The 22,127-nt window shown below is 41.9% G+C and overlaps 1 protein-coding gene across 2 annotated transcripts; it reads left to right on the top strand.

The window, feature by feature from the left end:
- Positions 1 to 40: 40 nt before the first annotated feature.
- On the top strand, positions 41 to 21,656 carry CTNNB1 (catenin beta 1). Of its 2 annotated transcripts, XM_088165704.1 has the most exons (17): positions 41 to 181; positions 3,223 to 3,302; positions 13,277 to 13,337; positions 13,735 to 13,962; positions 14,090 to 14,343; positions 14,434 to 14,672; positions 14,757 to 14,958; positions 15,286 to 15,430; positions 15,895 to 15,998; positions 16,084 to 16,422; positions 16,681 to 16,839; positions 17,758 to 17,877; positions 18,029 to 18,179; positions 18,270 to 18,391; positions 19,561 to 19,621; positions 20,374 to 20,594; positions 20,880 to 21,656. In XM_088165704.1, the coding sequence occupies exons 3-16, from the start codon at positions 13,325 to 13,327 to the stop codon at positions 20,580 to 20,582; spliced, it is 2,346 nt and encodes a 781-aa protein (XP_088021830.1). In that variant the 5' UTR covers positions 41 to 181; positions 3,223 to 3,302; positions 13,277 to 13,324; the 3' UTR covers positions 20,583 to 20,594; positions 20,880 to 21,656. The 2 variants fall into 2 exon arrangements, with proteins under 2 accessions (XP_088021830.1, XP_014733894.1); XM_014878408.2 differs by lacking the exon at positions 3,223 to 3,302.
- The last annotated feature ends 471 nt before the right edge of the window (positions 21,657 to 22,127 follow it).

Here is a 22,127-nt window from a genome sequence, read left to right as displayed (position 1 = left end):
ACCCGGGAGCCAGCGGCGGGGGCACCGCCGTGAGCGAGGAGGAGGAGGCGGGGAGACGAGGAAAGAAAGAAAGAAAGAAAGAAAGAAAGAAAGAAAGAAGAACCGAACTAGAATCGCCTGGGCAGCAGCATTAGCCGCCACCGGAGCCCGGGGGGACCCTGCGCTCTTCCCTTCCTCCAACGTTAGTGCCTCTGTCTCCGGCAGGAACTTGGGGCAAACCCAGGCCGAGCGCTCCCGCGGCCATGAGGGGTCCAGGGTGTGCCCGGCGGGAAGGACGGGGCTGGGGGAGGGGGGAGCGGGGGTGGGAGAGAGGTGGGGGAGCAGGAAAGGAAGAGGGCTCTTGTTTTTGGGAGGTCCGGACAGCTGCGTGGCTGCAGGAACGGCAGCTGCAGCTCCCGAGGTGTCTCTTGGGAAGCTCGTCCTGGGGCGAGAGGGTGGCTGCTCTGGTCTGCGGGAGAAGGCGAGTCCCTGCGCCCGGCTCTGCTCTCATTTGCAGCACAGCCCAAAGTACTTTAATGACCCTTTTTAAATATTGTTTTAAAGGTTCCTCCCTCTCCCTTTTTAGGGTGCAGCCGGTAGGCTGCAGATCCCCTTTGGTGATAGAAGGGGGAATAGAGCAGGGTACGGGTTTATTTGTGCCGAATATAACTAATCACGGTCTCTGCAGTCAGCGGGAGATAACTAATCTGTTGCCTTGTGGGGTTTCGGTCTTAGTGGCATTGCGTATTTGCTGGAGAGGTTATGCTGCTGCTTCTGGGTGTCACCGAAATGAAGCTTCCCCGGAGCTGGGAGCAAATTAAGTTTTTTAACACCCACCTTACCAGGGTGCTGTAAGGAATGACTCGGGCTGCGGGCGGTGTGGGGGCTCTCCAGCTGCGAGGGGAAGCGCCCGCTGCTTCCCGTGGCTGGCTCTCTCGCTGGGGGACCAGGCGGCTCCAGCCTCCCACAGTAACGCGTTCCTGAGGTGTGGGGATCAACTTGCGGTTACTCCCAGAACTATCTAGGGCATTTATTTCTCTAGAAACAGGGTTTCCAAGTGTGCTGTTTTGTGGGTTGTTGTTTGTTTTTAGTTTAGCTGTTTTTTTAACAAAGCTTAGTTCATCTCTATTGTGCGTGATTAGTTGAAAGTTTTCTTAAATTTAGCAAAACCTTGAATTCTTTCCTAGTTAAAACTCGACGTAGGACGTTGGGCAGGTTTTTTGTCTCTCTTCCCAGAAACCTTCTCTGAAGATTATCCTTTCTGGAAAGAAAGGACAGACTGTGTGAAGGTACCACGGGCAACTTACTTGTGACTTTAGGAGTAGCAGTGTTGGTCTTTGTAATCAGCTACTTCTTGATCTCTTTCTCATGGAGCAGCCATTGTTCTGACACTGTATATTCCAGACATCTGTGGTCCTCCCATCCCCCAAAGTATGCAAGTGGTGAATGGAAAGAGGCTGGGCTGGTATGCTGAGGTCGAGGGACGGAAATCAAGGAGGGGTTTTAGTAAAACAGGATCTTTATGTGCTGAGACTACAGTGAAGGCGAGAAAACTAGCTGAGAGTGTCGGGGTTTTTTTAACTCTTAAGTTCAGACACACCAGACAGCAGTTTCTCAATTAAGATTTTGTTTCTGAATGACAAAAAGGTACTGCTGCAAGGCTCCAAAAAAAAGCCTAAGTGGCAAAACTTACTGGTGTGTATTGGCCCAAGTTATAATGTGAATTTCAGTACCTAACAGTCCAACCTAATGTTGATCTTGCGCTTTTGATAAAAAGGTGCTGACAGCTGCAGGTATGTGACTGCTGTGCGTTTGTCTAATGGCTGGTACTGTTGCAAATGAGGTTACTTAGGTATTCAGGCAATAGTTTGAGGCTCTCTAAATTCAGCTGTTCAGTACAAAATCATACTGAGTGTTTTGCTGTTCTAAAGAAATGTCATATTTGCTCATTTGTTAGTTCAGGTGCTTTCTGTTTAGGTGTAAACTGATATCCACGGGAATGTTCACTTTGGTCGGTATGGCTGATCATTTCATAAGGTCTAAAGGAGAAATAAGTATAAACACCATGTTGGAAAGGATAATGCCACGCATGATAGCGTCTAGGGGCAAGGATTTAATATGAAATGAAGCTCGATTGGAAAAATCAGTTCTTCAAATGCTGTGTTACAGCCTTATCAACCCAAGCTTCCTTTTTCTTGCCTAAGCTACAAATAGACTGGGCTCTTTGCATGGTGTATGTCTACTCTGGACAGCAGCGTTTTGCTCTGACTGTGGTGTGTCAGTAACTGGCTTACCAAACCTTGGCTGTGAAACCTGGTTGCCCTTCAGACATAATGATTTTTTCCTGAAATGTATGCCCATGTATCATGACTCTACATCTGAATTAGCATCCTGAAATACTGTGTTCTGAAGAGTTAAACTTGAGGTATTGGGAATGTTAAGGCAAGAGGTTAAGTAGTAGTGGTGTTCTGATTTTGCAGTGTTTTCAGGGGTAGAAAGGGAAGTGGAAAGAATGGAGCCGGAAACACAGCTGTTGGAGGCTTCAGTCTCAGAAACTGAAGTGTGAATGTGCAGTCTGAAACTCCTGGATAAGGATGTTTCTGCAGATTATTGCCTAGTAGGCAGACTAGTGTACAAATACAAGAGTAATCAAAATCACTTATGTTAATTCATAGTTAAACTGGTAATGCAGGGGTTGTGGTGATCCTGCAGTTGCCTTCAGCAAAACTTGTTCTGTGACTGTGGTAGCCTGCATATCATGGCAGGAAAATCAGGACTGACCTTACTTATCTTGAACATCATATTCCACAAGCCTGATGAAACCTGTGAGAAACCGTGCAGGCAACTGTGACTTGCTCCTGCGTCCTCAGAACGTGCATTTGCAAGTTCTGAGCCCAGTGCCTTGCTGGTGGACTGGGTGAGAACCTAGACAAGGCAAACTCCTTGGCAGTAAGTATTGTGTGTGACTCTTGTCTTATTTTCCTGGCGAGGTAACATTTCTGATTTTCCAATTAAGCACCTATTGAATTGGCTAGACTTGCCAACTTAAGTCAGCCTGACAGTGGTTAACTTTTAATATCCATTTCTGGCACTTGATTCCAAGGTAAAACTTGCTGTAGTCTGGGATCAGGCTTTAGCCCAGGAAGATAATGGGTTAAACTGTGCTGCTGCTAACAAGAAAAAAGGAGCCAGAAAAGTTGTTTCAGTTTTTGGGGTCTTGTGCTTTTCTTTCTTCACTGACAGGTAACTCCAAGTGCAAGGGAAAGAACTAATGGAAGTCTAATTCTGGCGTTTCTGTCTGTGTGGAACACCAAGTAGATGAGGTGAGCGGGTGAAGTACACCTGTAGCTTAGCCTGACCTCATGAATCTGTTAACTCTGATGTGAAAGCAAATTCATCCTGTGCTTTTGTGGCCTTGGGAAGTATGGGTGTACATATTTACAGCAGAACTTTCTGTTCATGTTCCAAGTTGACTTTAGGAAACAATGTGCATTGGTTGGATTGGTATTGCAAAAGTGAAGTGCTTGCTCTGTTACTTAATACTAAATTAACTCTGGAGCCTTGTTTGAGGACTGACATAGAAGGGTGAAAGAGTTAATCTTGTATTCTATATTGCTGCATTTAAAAAACAGTGTGAGTTAGCTGGATTTTGCTGGAGTTGGCAAATGCACCGTGTGCACTGTACGTGTATTTGCTGGAACCAGCATTTCTGGGCTGACTTACTGCGCTAAATAGATTTGTATAAATTGGAGAAGTTTGCCAACTCTGCAGCAACTGTAGCAAGTAGTTCTGTATTGTCCTGGCAACAATTCAGGTGCCCTCCAGTGGCCATAAATCTTAACATCCTAAAGGTGCTGCTAAACGCAGCTGTCTTGTCAGTTTGCCTTAATTAAGAGTGAGTTGAAGAAACATCTTTTAGTGTCAGACTTCATTAGCAAGTTTGTTGTTTAAACAGTCCTTTTTGGAGTGTTAGTGTGCCTTATTGTAAATAGAGAGTTATTCTGACAGACAAGCAAAGACTTTCAGATTCATAAGTATTTTGTCAGTGTAATTATGACTAATCACTCTGGTTTCCTAAACCGTGGAGATTAATGTTTAACATCCAAGTTCAAGGCTGACTATGTGGTTGCAGTCTAAGAAGAAACTGGATTATGGGTAGATACTTCCTCGTTTGGAAGAGAGATAGTTTGCTAAGTTGTTCCTGTGTTGGTGTGGAAATGAATGTTTCAAGTTATGCACAAACAGGCGACAAAGGTATTTCTGTAACAGTGTCTGTTGTTAGTGATGCACATAATTGTGTTAAATGACTGCAGAGCCATTGTCTTTTTGATAGACAAAACCGTGTGGGCAGGGAAACTTGAAGGCTGGCAGTGGTTTTGTTCCTGAACTTTGAGTGTTAAGTGCAATGTGGTATAGTATTTGTCTGAATCATAGGTTGCCTCTAAATGGTCACAATGGCAATTTGTTTTGTATGTAACTAGGTGAAACTTAAAGAATTTTGATCCTGTCTACTGCCATCTCTTTACTACAGTCATCTTACTCAGTGATAAGTATGGGTATGTGGGCCAAAAGCTGTAAACCACTGCGTATTTATTACATGAGTCTTGCTGGCAGACTAAACCTTGGATAGAAACACTGGCTCATCCCTAACCAACGAAGATGGGAGTATACTTAATGTTGATATCTGTGTCCTGCAAATGAAAAGCAGAAGTTCTCTAAGCTGTGATAATAAAACTGCTCTCAATGTTTTCACCAGCCATAAGGATTCTCAAACGTAGTGAATGCTGCACAAAGCTCTAGTAGGAAATGTGTGCCAGTGACCCAAAGATCCCAAATAAATTGCTAAACAGAAGTGACTTAGTAACTGTTTTGAGGTTACTTGTTTGTGGTGATGGTGCTTAGTTGGTCAAAATAATTAAGACATGAGAGTAATTGAGTTGATAATCTTGTAATGACTTAATGCAAGTTCATAAACTTGAAACTGTCATACCAGTCCTTTAATACTGAGCTACAAACTGCTGTCAGGGGATTGATATGTACATTATGTATGGAAGTTCATTACTTTTGTTCTCAAGTTGGATGTGTAACACCAGAGTTATATTTGAAGCAGTTTTCACATCATAACATTTAAGATTATCATCAGCTCCCATTGTGGACAGTCAGGAAGATACTTAGGTGCTTGAGGTCTATTTTGCCAACTAATAAAGTGAAAGTTTTTTCTAGTGCTGTGGTATACTTGCTGATGAAAAGCTCTCTTAAATCATTACTTTCAAATGTAACCTGATGACTTGTCAATTTGAACACAGCTGCTGCTTATAGCTGTTAGAAACAACCAGGAGTTTCTAGAAAGGACCGATACCTAGCACAGAGAGTGTCTTGTTTGCAGGTCTTGTTAGAAGCTGTTGCCGTGATTTTGAATGTAAAGGATTGAGTTGACAGACCTCTTGTAACACCTGAATGTTCTCTAGGTAAAGGGCAAAATAACTGTGCTGTGGATCCAAACACTTAATTTCTGTAGTGACAAGATCCAGTGCTGTGAAATTTCAGCTCCTGCAGTAGAAGTATGATTAAGTAGGAATATGTGATATATGAAGAGCCGCTTTCTTTACATTGCATAGGATGCCCAGCCATGTGTCTCCAGCATCAAGCAAAATTATGTATGGGACTGCTGATAAGAAATTACGGTGCTAGGTAACTGCTGCTAAGTCCATTTAGATGTATGTGTGTCCTGTCAGTCTGAAATTCTATCAAAGTTTCTCTAAAATGTCTGTCCTAAAGAGTGAAGTACTGTGCATCTCCTTTCCTTTTGAAAGGAGAGCCTTTGTATGATACTGCCAGCTTCATGTTTAGGGAGGCTTCCTAGCACATTCTATAGTTTCAAAGTTCATCTTCTACAGTGATAGTACAGATTGGTGCCATGATGAACTTTTATTTCTTTTTTAGTAACTTTCTTGATGTGCTTGTTCTGAATTCTCTTCCAGGTTCTCATAATTCTGTACATTATTTATCTGAGGTACTTGTTGGCTGACAGGGGCTCTCAGACCACTGTTAGTTCTTGCTTTATTGAGAATTCTAATGGGTTGTTTATAAAAGGGTACTTAAACCTTAGTACCTGTGAAGACCGTGATGAATTGCACAGGCTGTTAGTGCCTTCATGCTGTGTTAGTTGCCCAGAGCACAGCACGGACAGGGCTGCAGCTGGAAGAGACCCAACTGCCAGTGAAATCTCTGACCTTCACTTCTGATACCTTTTGTTACCTGAACTGTCAGTCCGTGCAAAGTTGCTCTTCAGCGATTGATTAAATCTACCCACATTCTGGGTGGGTTTCTCTACTTTAGGTGAGCAAAACGAAATGTGGCTCTTGCTACACTTCTGTTACAGTCTCAATCTCAAGTGCACTTGAAACTTAAGAGTTGTTGAACATTGCAAGCTGGGTAGGAAGTATTATTCTTTACTAGCCTGCTTTCTCTTTTAGGAGGAAGGGAAAGGTATAACAGGTGAGTGTCCTGTCATATCAGAACACTCTGTAGTGTTCCAGAGGTGAGGTCTGGCAGACTGGAACTTTACAGCTGTTGTAAAGTTCTTGTGGACCCTTTCCCTCCTCTGTCATATTTGCATAAGACTGTATTGACTCCAAAACAAGCCTCGAGTTTTTTGGAACTTATAACCTAAGTCTTTTCTTCACTAGCCATTTTTTGAGGAATGTATTCTCTTTTTAAATACAGCTAACCCAGTGTTTGAGCCTAGTCAAGGCTACCAGACTGCCTGCATTTCAGTTCCATCAAGCAGTTGTAATCAACTTGGAGAAGTCTAGCAAGACAGAAATATTTACGTGTTGTTTGCTTTAGCCAGTGGGTATGTGAATAGAAACTCTGTTCTGTACTCTTGGTCTTAGATTGCTGACATAACTGAAAATAGAGAGGCAACACATTTTGTGTGTGGCATGAAGTAAACTCTTATTTAAAGAAAAAACCCTTACAAAAGCTAGTGTAGGGAGGTTTTTCTGCCTTTGTTACAGAAAGGATTTTTTTAGATAATTTCTAAGGCAGAAGATAAAGGCTGAGAAGCCAGTGCAGTTGATGTAATAGCAATCTGGGATGCCTGAAGGAAAAAGGAAATAATGAACTGGAAATAAAGCAGCAAAGAAGAGTGGCTGAAATAGAGGTGCCTTGGAAGTGAGCTTTGGCAGGTCTCCACCCCTCTCCCACTTTAAATCTGTGGATTATCTGAGCTAGTTAGTTGCCTCTTCCAGCATGCCTTTATGTTGGAGGCTTAGAAATTGGAACCTTTTAACCCTTAAGGTCAGTAAAGCAGATATTCAGATTTCTTAATTTCCTGTAGTTTGTTGGGAAAAACAAACTTTAGACTTTCAGTCTTAATCAGAGAATTTAAAGACCATTTTGACACTATTGCATATTCTGGGTTCAGAGTCAAATCTATTATGATCTCATTAGCTAAATCTAAGCTAGAATGTACTGCTGTTTGCAAGGCATCTTCTAACTTGCTGCAGGCATCAGCAGAATGTGTTGAATGTGTTGTCTGAAGTATTCCTGCTTGGATAAATTTGAGCTGCATGGATTACACAGGATACTGGGTTTATCACTGGAGAAAAGAGAAGTACTTCACTAAGCAAGAATAGCTTAGTGGTTGGAGGGAATGATGCTAACTAACAAATGTTGCTTAAAGAAATGACCAGAGCAATTTTGCCACAAGGTGTAGTTTATAAATGAGTTTGTTCAGCTGCAGTCCAGGATCAGTAAGATGGATTTCAGTGTGGGCACATGCTGTGGCATTCAGGTCAAGATTACTGGTAGCTCTTAGTTTTCAATGGAACTTCTGAAATAGTTCAAGTTGCTACATCTTGGCACAACACTTAAATATAGTAATACTGCTTCATCTCTTGCCATGGCACTTCTTCCAAAGTAGTAGTGAAGGCTATAGATGAATGTTTTTACCATGTAACCCCAAAACAAAATAGAAAAGTTTTAAAGCTGTGAAAGCCTATAGTTTTCTTCTTTCCCTTTTAGAGGAAAAAAACCTGCATGGTTTGACTTGTTTGCTTTTGATATTGCATACTAAGTTTCTTCCACTATGTTAAGGTGTCTTGTCATAAGCAACCTGAAGACATTTTTACATAGTATTAAAAATCACCCTGTTAAAAACAGAAAGAAGCCTCACATTAATATAAAATACATGAAGTTTTACACTCCAGTTCCTAGTACTGATAATAAGGTAAACCTTAATTTTCTGTCTCTAATAATATCCAAGTGGTGCATTGCTTTGTTTAATATTATAATTTACAGCCCATAACCATTATTTAAGAGCCACATTGCAGTGAGTTTCATAGTAGCTTCTGTCCATTCAAGTCCTTAAAGCACTGGTGTGCTGAAGTCAGTATTGGTGGGTGACTAATTTCCCAATAGTCAAGGCCTTCTAATACTTGCATATAACTACAAAATAATCTACACTCATTCTATGTGGCTGTTTTTTTTGGAGGGGACAAGGTGGCTGAGGAAATGCAAATGCTACTATTTGAGACAGAGAATATGGGAATGCTCTTCAGTATTTGTTTACTGGATATGGAAATATATTTCAGGAAAACTGTTGTTTGTGATCCTCTGTGGTATCTTTGTACAAGAAAAATATTTTAAAAATGAAATCTTCAAAGTAAAATTCAAGCACATTCTGTAACCTATCTTCAAATAAAGTATATTCTGTTCATTTTTTTTACCAAAAAATGTAAACTCCAGCTGTCATTCCTACCTCAAGCTTCTAACATTCCTAACACACAACACCAAAACTGTCCTTCCAGCACCTCTTACCAGTCTTACAGAAGCATCTGGTACATGAAGGACCTCCAAAATTACCTACAAAGGCATTTTTACCAGAGCTCAATAAAGTCAGATAAAAATTCTCAGTTTTCTTTAGGATCTGCAGGTGGGTATGGGAGGAGAGAACAGTCCAAACTTGGAAAAGGAATAATTAGAAGTTTACAACCATTTGGATCATGTCTTCCTAAGACTAAGATCAGTAGTAGTAGGTCTGTCTGTTGCAAGAGTGTTTGTATCTGGGGCTTAGGCTAGACCAAAAATTGCTTAGAGACAGTTCAGCCACTCCTGCCTAAAGTGCCTTTATACCTTGAAAGCTGTTTTCCTCCTCCCCCACATTTTGTTTTCTAGAAAATAGGCTAACAACTTCCAGGAGAAGATTTAAAAGGATTATTTTGTTGTGATTTGTTGTTTTAATTCCTTAATTGGATGTATTTTTCAAATTCTCAACTTGAAAACTGAGGTTAATTAGGAAGCTTCTGCTACATTAAGAACTGAAATAAAAGGGCTTGGGTCATGGAAGCAAGTGCTCTCCAGTGTTACTAGCTGTGGAACTGCTGTTGCCTGTATATTTTGGCTATGGATTTTTGTAAAGCAGATACACAGGTAACATAGTTGGCAAGCAACGAAGAACCAGTTATAAAATCAGACCCAAAGGGTGCTTTCAGTAACGCCTTGGGAATGGTCATTGCAACTTGGAGCACTTGGAGAAATTATGAGCACTTGGAGAAAAACTGTTTTTCAGTACAGATACTTCTCTTGAGTGTAGATGATGCACATTTTTAACTTCTGTGGCTGTCAGAAGATCTGCTTGTTCTGTGTAAGCAAATGTATCATTCAGAATTGGTGGATAGTTTGCAGTTGCTTGGCTTGTCCCAGATGAGAAAGAGACAAAGAACATAGTAACATGGACAGGAAGGGTGTTTGTGTGCAGCAATTCATGATGTTTGGATGGATCAGTCGATTTCTTGTGCAAGTTTTAGTAACATACTGCTCTCAAACAAAGGATTTATGGCAGACTTGCAGACTTTGACTTGCTTTGTGAAAGTGGCAGGGATGGGAACTGCTTATCAGATCAGTCAGGTGTAATTTGAGTCAATCTTAAAGAAGAGAATTGTTCAGATTTCAGAATTAACTGTAGGCTTCTTGATTTTCTTGGCATATGCCTAACTATTTTCCAGAATCAGAAATTAATATCTAATAAAAACACATGCTCAGAAATAAGGCCTAATACTTCTTTCATTCCTTTTGAAAATAAGAAAATTGAATTGTCTTCTATAGTAATTTGAAATTTGTACCTTCTAAGCTTGCAGATGCCATGTAATACAGCCTAGTGCAAGGGCTTGAATTGCTCTTCACATGAGTAGTTTGATATGTATTCTAAAAAACCCCAACCTTCATTTAAACCCAAAGCTGGTTGATGCTTGCTAAGCAAGTGGCTAGTCTCATTGGGCAGGAGGAGCTTTTTGAGAAGAGTCAAGTCGTTGTAACTCTTAGCAGTACATTCATGTGAACTGTGGAACATAATATTTATCAGAATTCCCACTTCTGAGAGGGAATTGCTAGTCTTCAAAAATTGCAAAGCTTGCAGCTATGCTGAAGTTAGTTTGTATAGTGAGGCCTTCTGTCTCTTCCTGATGGTTGAGATATGTTTGGCTGACCTTGTACCGATCCAGTTTGTCGAGAAAATGAGCAGCACAAATGTTTTTACCTAGCCTGGTGGTGTTGCTCCCTTTGTGTGTTGGTTAACCTTGAGAGTGACAAACAGGAAGGCAAAGTCAGCAGCTTGCCTGGACTCAGTTTACCCCTTTGTAAAATTAGAAAAGAATGTGAAGGAAAAGATGAGAGAATGTTCAAGTGCAGAAAATCTAAAACCAAACCCTGGCTACTTTTGTTTGGCAGTTAGTTTGAACTTTTAAGATTAAACTGAATTCCCCATCTAAATAATAATAATAAAAAGCTACCAGTAATTGCTGGGGGCCTATAGATGAATGAAATGCAGATCAGGGTGTTGGAACTTGGAGATGCAGCTAGCAGGCTGATCGAGGGTCAGTCAGCATTCCAAAGACTGAATGTGTGACTGGTAATGCGTTTTTGTACCCTTAGTATTCTTCATTGCTATTTTGTAGATGTTCAGTGTTGTTTTGGAACAGTGCTGCTGTTCAGTGGCTACTCTGATCTGTTGGATTTTACCTAATGGTAGAGCTGCTCTCCTGGTCTCTTCAGGCTGCTGAAATTGAAACGGCAATTTCAGAGTACAGATGCTATAAGCCAGTTGCCTTCATTGATGCAGAATTCAACAGTGGAGAAAATTAAAAATATTCTTCCCAAGCCCTTTATTGCATATGGAAGTTTCAGGTGGTGTAGTAAATGTCTCAGAGCATAGTCACTGCTCTTAACATAGTGGCAGATAAACCAGTCAACTTCAGAACCAGTTTGGTGATCTTTTTTTAGCATAGTCCTTATGGGAGGAGATGGGAAAGTTTATGGTAAAAATAAATCTTTTTTGTGCTAAGCACATTGAAAATTTCTCACAGCAGGTAGAACATGCCAAATTTTATATTGGAAGTGTCAACATCTAACTTAGAGTGAGTACTATAGGGAGCAAAGATACAAATTTTACTGTTACTGCTACTCCCTTCTTTGTTTGGTGTTAATGGAACTCACAGAGTAATGCAGAAGACCTGCAAAGAGTTATCAAGCTTTTGTATAGGCACTTTCTCAACTTAGGTACTCATTAGAATATTTTAATCAGTGGTGAACTGACAGTGTGACTTCTGTTTTTCTTTCTCTGTGCCACTAATACTCTCAAACTCCTAACAGCATGTTGGGAGAATCCATGGGTAAAGGACTGGAAAAAGTGTCTGTATTTTCAGAACATCCTCCATGCCCACTGTCAAGAGCAGACTTGTGAGTTGCCCAGTCTCTTCCAGGCTGTGGAGAAATACTAGTTTAGAGTTTCCAGCTGCACAGCAGGATGCTTATTGTATGTTGTGTAATGTCTTATATCAGCTTAATGCTGTTTATCTGCTGCAGATCTACTGTCCATTTTAAAAGAGCCTGGGAAGGGTTGCTGCCAAAAGTGGTGGGAGTGCAGAGTCAGGACAAACAGCACTGGCATTTGTGTGGCCAAGCAACAAGATTGCTCAGCAGCTGCTGGAGTATCTTGCAGCTGGCTCACAGTCACTGAAATACAAGTTTGTCTCACCTATCCAGTGAGATTTTTAAAACTGCTGGCCTGCTCTCTGTTTAATTATGATTTTCAAAAAGGTGCTCCTGAAGGAAACTCTTAAACTGGGAAATCTGTCTTTACACGAATCCAACATCAGGTGGACTTTGTTCTCCTGACGCAGCACTGCAGACCTGTCTTCTCAGGGATTAGTGTATTGCCTTTACTTCATTGTGCAGGAATGTTTTGATTGGCACAGCTCTAACACCTACCAGCACAGTGAAAGCTGATTGCTGCAAGAGATGGTTTTGCTCCCTGCACAAGCTACCACAAATGTTTCTGCTTGGCTGGCTCCCAGAGTAGACTGTCACCAGCTCTGTGTCTGTGCTAGAAACAGTGTGGGACTGTGGGGGGAAGGGGAGCAAATGAAATAAAAGTGACCCATTGTGGAGCTGTAGCCTCGAATTTCTTTCTGGGTTAGTGAAGAGACAGGTACAGATTTATGGTACAAATCCTTCCAAACTGCTTGGTGATCTCAAATGGAGGTGCATATTGAAAATTTAGATAAGGCGTTTGATAATATTTCAGCCTTCTTGCCCCCAATTATCCTGACTTTCTGTGGAAAAAAAAAAAGTGAGTTTGATGACTCAGTGTGTATGAAACTGAAGGACAGCTTTTTCTTTGTTTGTTTTTAATAAGGCTGGTTAAATTTTTAGTTTTAGCTTCAAAGAAGAGTTTTTTGTAGGAAGAAACCTTTATTCTTATGACACAGGAAGGGGATAAAGGAGGAGGTGCAGTTATAACTCTAGGTAGTCTTTGTGCAGCTTGCCTTGGTCATTTCAGCTTTCTCCATGAAAATTCATGTTGTAGCCTTGTATCAGACAGTTTTTCTAGTATCTTCTAAATAGTTTCTCTTTGAGAGAAATGAGGAAGTCTAACATTTAGCCATTGTCTTTGTGGCATGTCCAGACTCTAGAATTTAATGTCTGGACTTCATCTTATGCAAAGATAGAGGAGTAAAAAATAGCTCTGTCATGGTCAGTCTTCAATCCTTGTTCTCTTGCAGCTCTAAGAGAGTACCTTACACATAACCTGACAGAAGAAATCTGGGTGATACATCATGTTCTTTTGCATGTCTGTCCATGGGGGTTTGCTAATTAGCATTTGAGTATACTCACTGTAGTAATGAAATGGCAAGATGTGCCAAGTCTTAGTTTGCAATTCCATTGTTCTAATGTGAAATCCTGTCTTTCTAGCTCTAATTAGTGTTTAATAAGTTCCAACCTTGCTCTTTTTTAGGATCTCTGAAACAGTGCAAGAAAGAGTTCTGGGAGCATAATAAGGAACATGGCAACTCAAGGTACATAATGCATTACAATTTCTGTTACTGGAATCTAGAAGACTCCTTATCTCTCTTTAACTTTTCAAAATCACTTAGATTGAATAACATCTGCTCTATTACAGTAATTAATGCCGTACACTGGAAATCAAACCTTCAGACAAGTTTTTTGTAAGTTTGTTGTTAGGTCAGGACAGCCAAAATAGCAATGGTTGTTGTGCCTGTTCCTCAGGTTTACATGTCTGCATTGGTTCAGCATAAAGCCTCAGTTTAAAGTCGTGGCTCACTTGAAGTGCTGGATTGAAGAAGTTGCTTATAACAGTTTATTTTAATTTAAAATCTCTGTCATCTCTTGTAGGATTAATACATGTTGGAGTAATTGAACTAAACTTAATTGTTCACCAATGATTTCTTACAGCTGACTTGATGGAGCTGGATATGGCAATGGAGCCAGATAGAAAAGCAGCAGTCAGTCATTGGCAGCAGCAATCATATCTGGACTCTGGTATCCATTCTGGTGCCACAACAACTGCTCCCTCCTTGAGTGGCAAGGGAAATCCTGAAGAAGAAGATGTGGACACAACCCAAGTGCTGTATGAGTGGGAGCAGGGATTCTCTCAGTCCTTCACCCAGGAGCAAGTTGCGGGTAAGGCCTTTTCTATGACAGCGGTTTCCTTTAACAATACAGAAACCTAACTACTCAATTAGTGCCAATCTGGATGATAAGCTTTTTATTCCTAGTTTGAGGTCATTATGACTTGCCTTGTTTTCAGATATTGATGGCCAGTATGCAATGACTAGGGCTCAGAGGGTGCGTGCAGCTATGTTCCCTGAAACCCTGGATGAAGGAATGCAAATCCCATCAACGCAGTTTGATGCAGCTCATCCAACTAATGTGCAACGCCTGGCTGAGCCATCCCAGATGTTAAAACATGCTGTTGTTAATTTGATAAACTACCAAGATGATGCTGAACTTGCAACTCGTGCAATCCCAGAACTGACCAAACTGTTGAATGATGAGGACCAGGTAAGCATTTTCTTTGCCTGGATAAAGCTTGCTTTTGGTGCACCTTCAATGACCTTAAAACTAAAAGCTTTACTCAAACACTTGTCTTAGGTGGTGGTGAACAAGGCTGCAGTTATGGTTCATCAGCTGTCCAAAAAGGAAGCCTCTCGCCACGCCATTATGAGATCTCCTCAGATGGTGTCTGCCATTGTACGTACCATGCAAAACACAAACGACGTGGAGACAGCCCGGTGTACTGCAGGGACACTACACAACCTCTCACATCACCGTGAAGGCTTGTTGGCAATCTTCAAATCAGGAGGCATCCCTGCTTTGGTCAAAATGCTAGGGTATGTGCACTACTGAGGCAGCACTTCTGTTTTGCAGTTGGGTCTGCTAGGAGCAAGTACTCATGAGGATTTTCCCTTCTTTAGGTCGCCAGTGGACTCTGTGCTATTCTATGCCATTACAACTCTTCACAATCTCCTGTTACATCAGGAAGGAGCCAAGATGGCTGTCCGTCTCGCTGGTGGGCTGCAGAAAATGGTGGCCTTGCTCAATAAGACAAATGTCAAATTCTTGGCCATCACAACAGACTGCCTTCAGATTTTAGCATATGGCAATCAAGAAAGCAAGGTAGGTGCTGAAGTAGTTAAAATGAGCAAGCTTGTGATGAATGGCCTGACAATTTTTGTGTACTGACCTCCTGAATCTTAATCTTCAGCCACATGCCACTGGCTTTTGCCAGTCAGTCCTGACCTTGCAAAAGGGGAGAGATAGAGAAATTATCTTGCAGAAATGCTACTGTGCTTATAGTGAGACTGTAAAACTTACAGTTCACATAAGCAGATGGGAATGTTTTTTTAGGGAACTGTAACCATGAGGGATGTAAGCCAGCAACGTTTACTACCTGCTGACATGTGTAGGAAGTGACAGACAAATATTATTTTTGCTATCTTTCAGCTCATTATTCTGGCAAGTGGCGGACCCCAGGCTTTAGTAAACATAATGAGGACCTATACTTACGAGAAACTATTGTGGACCACAAGTAGGGTGTTGAAGGTGTTGTCAGTCTGCTCCAGCAACAAACCTGCTATTGTTGAGGCTGGTAAGTACACTGTATTCATGCTAACTTCAAAACCTACATACTGCTTTGGGATCAGTTCATTCCACCAAGAACAGAAACTGCCAGCATCAAAAAACAAACTTCGGTTGATCCTTAAGTCCATAACCAGGTTTGGAGGCCTTTAGTATCCAGAAGTATAAAAGGGTGGCTGTTTTAAGTAACTCTGCTGTGCTGTTAACTGCGTGGTGTAAGTGGCTGAGTGTTGTTAGGATACATTCCTGAGAACATGCACACATTTAAAAGGCCCAGTGTCACACAGGGAATTTCGGGGAGTTATTTTCCAGTGTGAAGAAGGGCTAGGGGCCCAGTCATACTGTGATGTTAACAACAAGAAGGATCCAAAAGCATGTGAGATTTTGCACTCGGATGTCAAGGAAAGACCTGACTGAGCATCAGAATATGATGTCACATCTGAGTAATGGTGTCAAATCTATACTATTTTCCAGGTGGGATGCAAGCTTTGGGGCTCCACCTCACAGATCCAAGCCAGCGTCTTGTCCAGAACTGTCTCTGGACTCTGAGGAATCTGTCAGATGCTGCAACGAAGCAGGTAAAGGGGTCATCTGAGGGTTCAAGAGCTCAAGTCAGCATAATGGAAAAGAAGACTTAACGTTTTCTTCCCTCATTTTCTGCAGGAGGGCATGGAAGGCCTTCTAGGAACTCTAGTTCAGCTTTTAGGATCAGATGATATTAATGTTGTGACTTGTGCTGCTGGCATCCTTTCTAACCTTACCTGCAACAATTACAAGAACAAGATGATGGTGTGCCAGGTTGGTGGCATCGAGGCTCTCGTGCGCACAGTTCTCCGGGCTGGAGACAGGGAAGACATCACGGAACCTGCGATTTGTGCACTCCGTCACCTCACCAGCAGACACCAGGAAGCAGAGATGGCTCAAAATGCAGTTCGTCTCCATTACGGACTACCAGTGGTGGTAAAGCTGTTGCACCCACCCTCACACTGGCCTTTGATCAAGGTAAATAATGGTTAAAAGCCCTAAGAGCTGAAACTGAAAACTGTTGCTTTTAAAAATGTAACTCTAAAAGTGAAAAATACTTTTGTTTCCAAGGCGTTGGGGATACAATTTATCTGATGGAGAAGCTGATTTAGTTGAGCAGTTAGTATTTTCTCCTAGCGATCTAAACATTTGAGATGACCTGATTAAAAAAAGAATTCACTAACAGCAAGCACACTCGTTCTGCCCTTTTATTCCCCACCTGTTCCTTACCTTCAGGCTACTGTTGGCTTGATCCGCAACCTGGCTCTGTGTCCTGCAAACCACGCCCCATTGCGTGAACAAGGTGCTATTCCAAGGCTAGTGCAGTTGCTGGTTAGAGCACACCAGGATACCCAGCGACGCACTTCCATGGGTGGGACACAACAGCAGTTCGTGGTGAGTGCCCTCCCCTGACACTGCGTATCTCAAAGTTCTCTCCAACTCCTTGTTCGTCAGTGCACCTCAGCCCTGTAGTTCTTGGGCTAAAGAATGTTGTCTTATTTGCTCTAGTTCACATTGTTCTGTGTGTGCTGATAGCTCTGTCTTGGCAGACATGAGATTTTTCTTAAATCAGAATGCCAAAACCGTGGTTCTTATTTTAATAGCCTCTTGAGCATTTAATTCTGAATGTTAAAGCTCACAGAAATTCTGGTACTGCCTACTCTGGCAAGGCAAGTAGTTGTCCAAGAAACTGGAAGTCCCTCCTCCTTCTCAGAAGAATGGGTTTAAGAATGCTATCACAACTTACTGTATATTTGCAAGGGTGGTTAGAGTTGTAAAAGTACTGAGAAGTTGTGCAGGCTCGGTACTTGTTACCTCTTTGGGTTCCAGGTCAGTGTGACAAGATCAGTCTCAATCTGATTATTTTTATTCTGTTAAAACACATTAATAAAGGGGGAGGATTGCTTAGCTCAGCAAATGGAAGCAGCATCTGGCAGTACAGGTGTGTAGTTAATTCGTGCAGAGGCAGGAAGGGATCTCTTTGTTACAGGTAACTGCTGTTTCCAGCTTAAGTAACTGCTGGACTAATCCAGGTTGTAGAAAAAGAGATTATGTTTTCAGAGGGGAAGTTCATAATAAAAGCTACTGAGGCGTTTCAGTGGGATCTTCACGTACTGAATTTGGGTGGATAAACTGGGTTGACTCATAACAGAGATACTAAGTTTGAAGGCCAGCACTTAGGGGAAGGGGGTAAGTGCAGGGGGGATGAGTTTGGTTGATAAGTTGAAACTGCTGATTGGCTTTTTGACAGTGACTTAAGAAGAGAGCATACAATATCTCAAATTCAAAAATGCCTTTTCTCTCCCTAACTAGGAGGGTGTGCGTATGGAAGAAATTGTCGAGGGCTGCACTGGAGCCCTGCACATTCTTGCACGTGATGTTCATAATCGAATCGTAATCAGGGGCCTAAATACCATTCCATTATTTGTGCAGGTAAGTGAGAGCTTAAGACAGCACTATAGTACATAATAGGAAAAGAAGTAGAATAGCTCTTGCACTTCCTGGATAGAACTGCTAAGTCAGAGTGTGCTGAAGAGCTTGTTTCAAGTGGAAGAGCTAAAGAACCCTCATGTTTCGGTTGCAGTTGTTGTACTCTCCCATCGAGAATATCCAGAGAGTAGCTGCTGGTGTACTTTGTGAACTGGCTCAAGACAAGGAGGCAGCTGAAGCAATTGAAGCTGAAGGTGCAACTGCTCCTTTAACAGAACTGCTTCATTCTAGGAATGAGGGTGTTGGTAAGTGAACTTTAAGATTGACTTTATACTTGTGTTAGAAGAGTTGATAAAAGCCTTGACCTCTACTAAAATCTCTCTTCCTTTTGGCAGCAACCTATGCAGCTGCTGTGCTGTTCAGAATGTCTGAGGACAAACCACAGGACTATAAGAAGCGGCTTTCAGTTGAGTTGACAAGCTCCCTGTTCCGGACCGAGCCAATGGCTTGGAACGAGGTGAGTTCTATGATCTGTGTTAACAGTTCCCTGGGGAGAGCTCACTTCAGTGTTCTTCCTCCTTCCACCAGTGAAGTGTAGATGCCATCAGTGATACAGCTTTACACAGCTATGTGGTAGCCGTGCCTTCTTTACCCTCTCTGTGCTCAGGTGCAGTGAACCTTTGGTAAGCAGCCTTCAAGCTGCTTTTTCCCTGGCAGAGAGGAAGAGTCTCTTCTTTGCTGCTGAAGTGTGTAATGCTCAATATACTTGCTAGTGTGCAAAGGTGTATACAAGAACTTTGTACTTTTCTGTGTTGCTTGTCAAAACCTAATGAACTCTGGATGCAAAAATAGAAACATGAGTGATATGAGGGAAGCATAAATATAAAACATATCCTGTGAAGCTTCTATCAAGCCAACAATACAGGATGAGTAATCTTGGGCTGGGAATGCAACTTGTTCTGAGAACTGAGATTTCAGACTTGCAGGCTCATTATCACACATGCCTTTTTTCATTTTTAATGGACTACGTAGTAAATTGAGACTGAAGTCAATCTGTGTGCATGGGGTACAGAGAAGGCTTCACTCATTCTGTCTTCCCACAAATTCATAAGATTCAGGAGCCTAGCTTGTCTTGTCGTGTATGTATCTACTACATAAGGGGCAGTAGCCTTTAATTTGTGCTATTTCAGTGCTTATTTTTCTGTTTTCCTGTAATCTGTATCTACCACAAGAATGCATGGGGGGAAAAGCTAAAATGGAATATCTTTTTGAGATTGGAGTTAGGCAATTGCTCTGCAGGCAGGCAATTACTTCTGTAATTGAACAAATGGGAGAGGTTCCTTCAGAACTCTTGAAAGCTCTGTTGCTGGCTTGGGAATATCTGACTTGCAGGATTTAGACAGGTGTACCTGAGGAGTGTTCCTAGACCTACCCCATCTTTTTCACTCCGAGGTAGAACCCTCCTTCTGGTGATCTGTGGGTTCCTACATCTGGCTATTACATGCTGGATGGAGATAGTTAGGTAGAAAGGCATTTAATGTTGACAGCAGTGCTGCAGTGCTCACTGCAGGGGAGTTGTTCAAAGTGACTTTTGGGGCAAGCTTCACAACGTTCTAAACTCAGAATTACTGGTGTTAGCCAAAAGACCTGATGTTAAAACTGTTCTGTAATTCTTTGTGTACATAGACAGCAGATCTCGGACTGGATATTGGTGCCCAGGGAGAGCCTCTTGGATACCGCCCAGATGGTATGTGTCTTCCCTTCCCCTTGACTAAACTTAATTGGATGAAGTCAAGTCATAGATTTTAAAGGAGAACTGCAAATGAGTCAAGAGTGAATTTACTCTTCAGCAAGGTATTGCAAACTGACAGACAGATGGGGAACTGCCAGTTCAAATAACCAGTTTCTGCAACACCACTGGCAGCACTGAAATGGAAGCCGTATGAACATGCAAAAACAGTGTTTCTTGTCTGAGTCCTGTGGGAACACCTCCTGCTGAGCTGTTGTTTCCAGAAATCTTTTCCATTCCTTACAAATGGACTTGACAATTCCAATAGCGCAGTTTTTCTTTAAAACAACAAAGCTGGTATTGAATGCATTAGTCTGTAAGTGTCTATAGATTTGAACACAAGTTTATCCCTAAGGATTCTGAGCTATTTTTGACTAGCCTTTCAGAAGCAAGTCTACAGCCTTGGAGCCTGGTTTTGCTGCAATATTGTTGAATTTTAGTACTGTCGATTGTGCAGACTAATGGCTTGGCTGGAATCTGCTCGTGCTTCTGACTGCAGTGTGCTTTGTCTACAAAATCCTACTGGAAGGCTGTCCTGAACAATGGAATAGCTGTTAAGGGCAGGCACCAGCTTGTGGTGAACTTGTTGAACTAGAAAACAGTTAGATGGCTACACGATCTCCTCACACACTGATACTTGCAGCTTCTGATGCATCTAACATCTGTTAACAGTATGCTTTTTTTCCCTCTGCCACCTTTAACTTTCTTAGATCCTAGCTACCGTTCTTTCCACTCTGGCGGATATGGTCAGGATGCCTTGGGTATGGACCCTATGATGGAACATGAAATGGGTGGCCACCACCCTGGTGCTGACTACCCAGTTGATGGTCTGCCAGATCTTGGCCATGCCCAGGACCTTATGGATGGGCTGCCTCCAGGTGACAGTAATCAGTTGGCCTGGTTCGATACTGACCTGTAAATCATCCTTTAGGTAAGAAGCTCCAACCTTGAATTTAAAAACAAAACAGAAAAACAGCTGACTGGACTGAGGACTTGGTTGGCAGGGAGGGATTGGCTCGATTGGGTCCCAGTGTGCCAGAATAATGAATAAATGCTTTGGAAACACACAATGAGCACGCTCCAAATTGACTTCTGCCATGAAGTGTGGAAGTAATTAACTGTAATGTCTTGTGCACCAGCTTCATGCAGTCTTTGTGTGTTACAATAGCCCTTTACAACTCAGGAGCACTGACACCTATGTTTTTTCTCTTTGCAGCTGTATCATCTGAGTGAACTTGCATTGATTGGCCTGTAGAGTTGCTGAGAGGGCTCGAGGGGTGGGCTAGTATCTCAGAAAGTGCCTGACACACTAACCAAGCTGAGTTTCCTATGGGAACAATTGAAGTAAACTTTTTGTTCTGGTCCTTTTTGGTCGAGGAGTAATAATACAAATGGATTTTGGGAGTGATTCAAGAAACGAAGAATGCACAAGAATGAATTACAAGATGGAATTTATCAAACCCTAGCCTTGCTTGTTTAAAATTTATTATTTTTTTTAAATCTCTGTAATGGTACTGACCTTGCTTGCTTTGGAAGTAGCCTTTCTTTTTGCAGTAATTGTTGTTAGTTTTTTTTTTAAAGTCTCTTGTAGTATTAAGTTATAGTGAATATGCTACAGCAGTTTCTAATTTTTAAGGATTGAGTAAAGGTGTAGAACACTAATTCATAATCGCTCTTAACTGTATTCTGAATAAAGTGTAACATTGTGTAGCCTTTTTGTATAAAAAACTAGACAAATAGAAATGGTCCAATTAGTTTCCTTTTTAATATGCTTAAAATAAGCAGGTGGATCTATTTCATGTTTTTGATCAAAAACTTTATCTGGGATATGTCTGGGTAGGGGCCAGTAAGAACTGTTTATTTGTAATCTTGTATTGGACAGTTTACCAGTTGCCTTTTATCCCAAAGTTATTGTAGCCTGCTGTGATACAGATGCTTCATGAGAAAAATGCAGTTATAAAATGGTTCAAAATTAAAGTAAACTTTTAATTCATTCTGTGTCAAATTATTTCAGATCACAAAATATATTTGTGTGTTAAGAAATGGTCCTGGACTTGCACAATCACTTTAGTAGAGGGAGCCAAGAAAAATTTACCTCTTTGATCTCACTCTGGCATAGTTACCCTTCATAGCCTGGAGGTTTTCTACTGCAGTCCTCCAAGGCACCAGTCTGCCCCTGCTTTGCTTTGGCAGGTTCCTCACCATGGGGCAGGGTTAGCCAGATGAGAGGCAACTCCACTTTGTGCCAGGCCTGCCAGCCCCACATCTCTCTGGGATTAACAAAGGACGAACATCCTCTTGCCTCAGTTCCCCTCAGGTGTCCCCCAGCACTGAGGGTCAGTGAACGATCCTTTGTCCACAGGCTCTCAGCTGGTTCAAAGCTCTTTTCAGGTGTCCTCAGCGTTCAGCTGCTGTGTGAGACGAGACCTGTGTGTAACTGGCTTCCCGTGAGGCAGCACCTGTG

The sequence above is a fragment of the Sturnus vulgaris genome, chromosome 1 (genome assembly GCF_052056855.1).
Source record: "Sturnus vulgaris isolate bStuVul1 chromosome 1, bStuVul1.hap1, whole genome shotgun sequence".
Lineage (NCBI taxonomy): Eukaryota > Metazoa > Chordata > Aves > Passeriformes > Sturnidae > Sturnus > Sturnus vulgaris.
The sequence above is the reverse complement of the archived record's forward strand: the minus strand, read 5'-3'. Positions and strand labels throughout refer to the sequence as shown.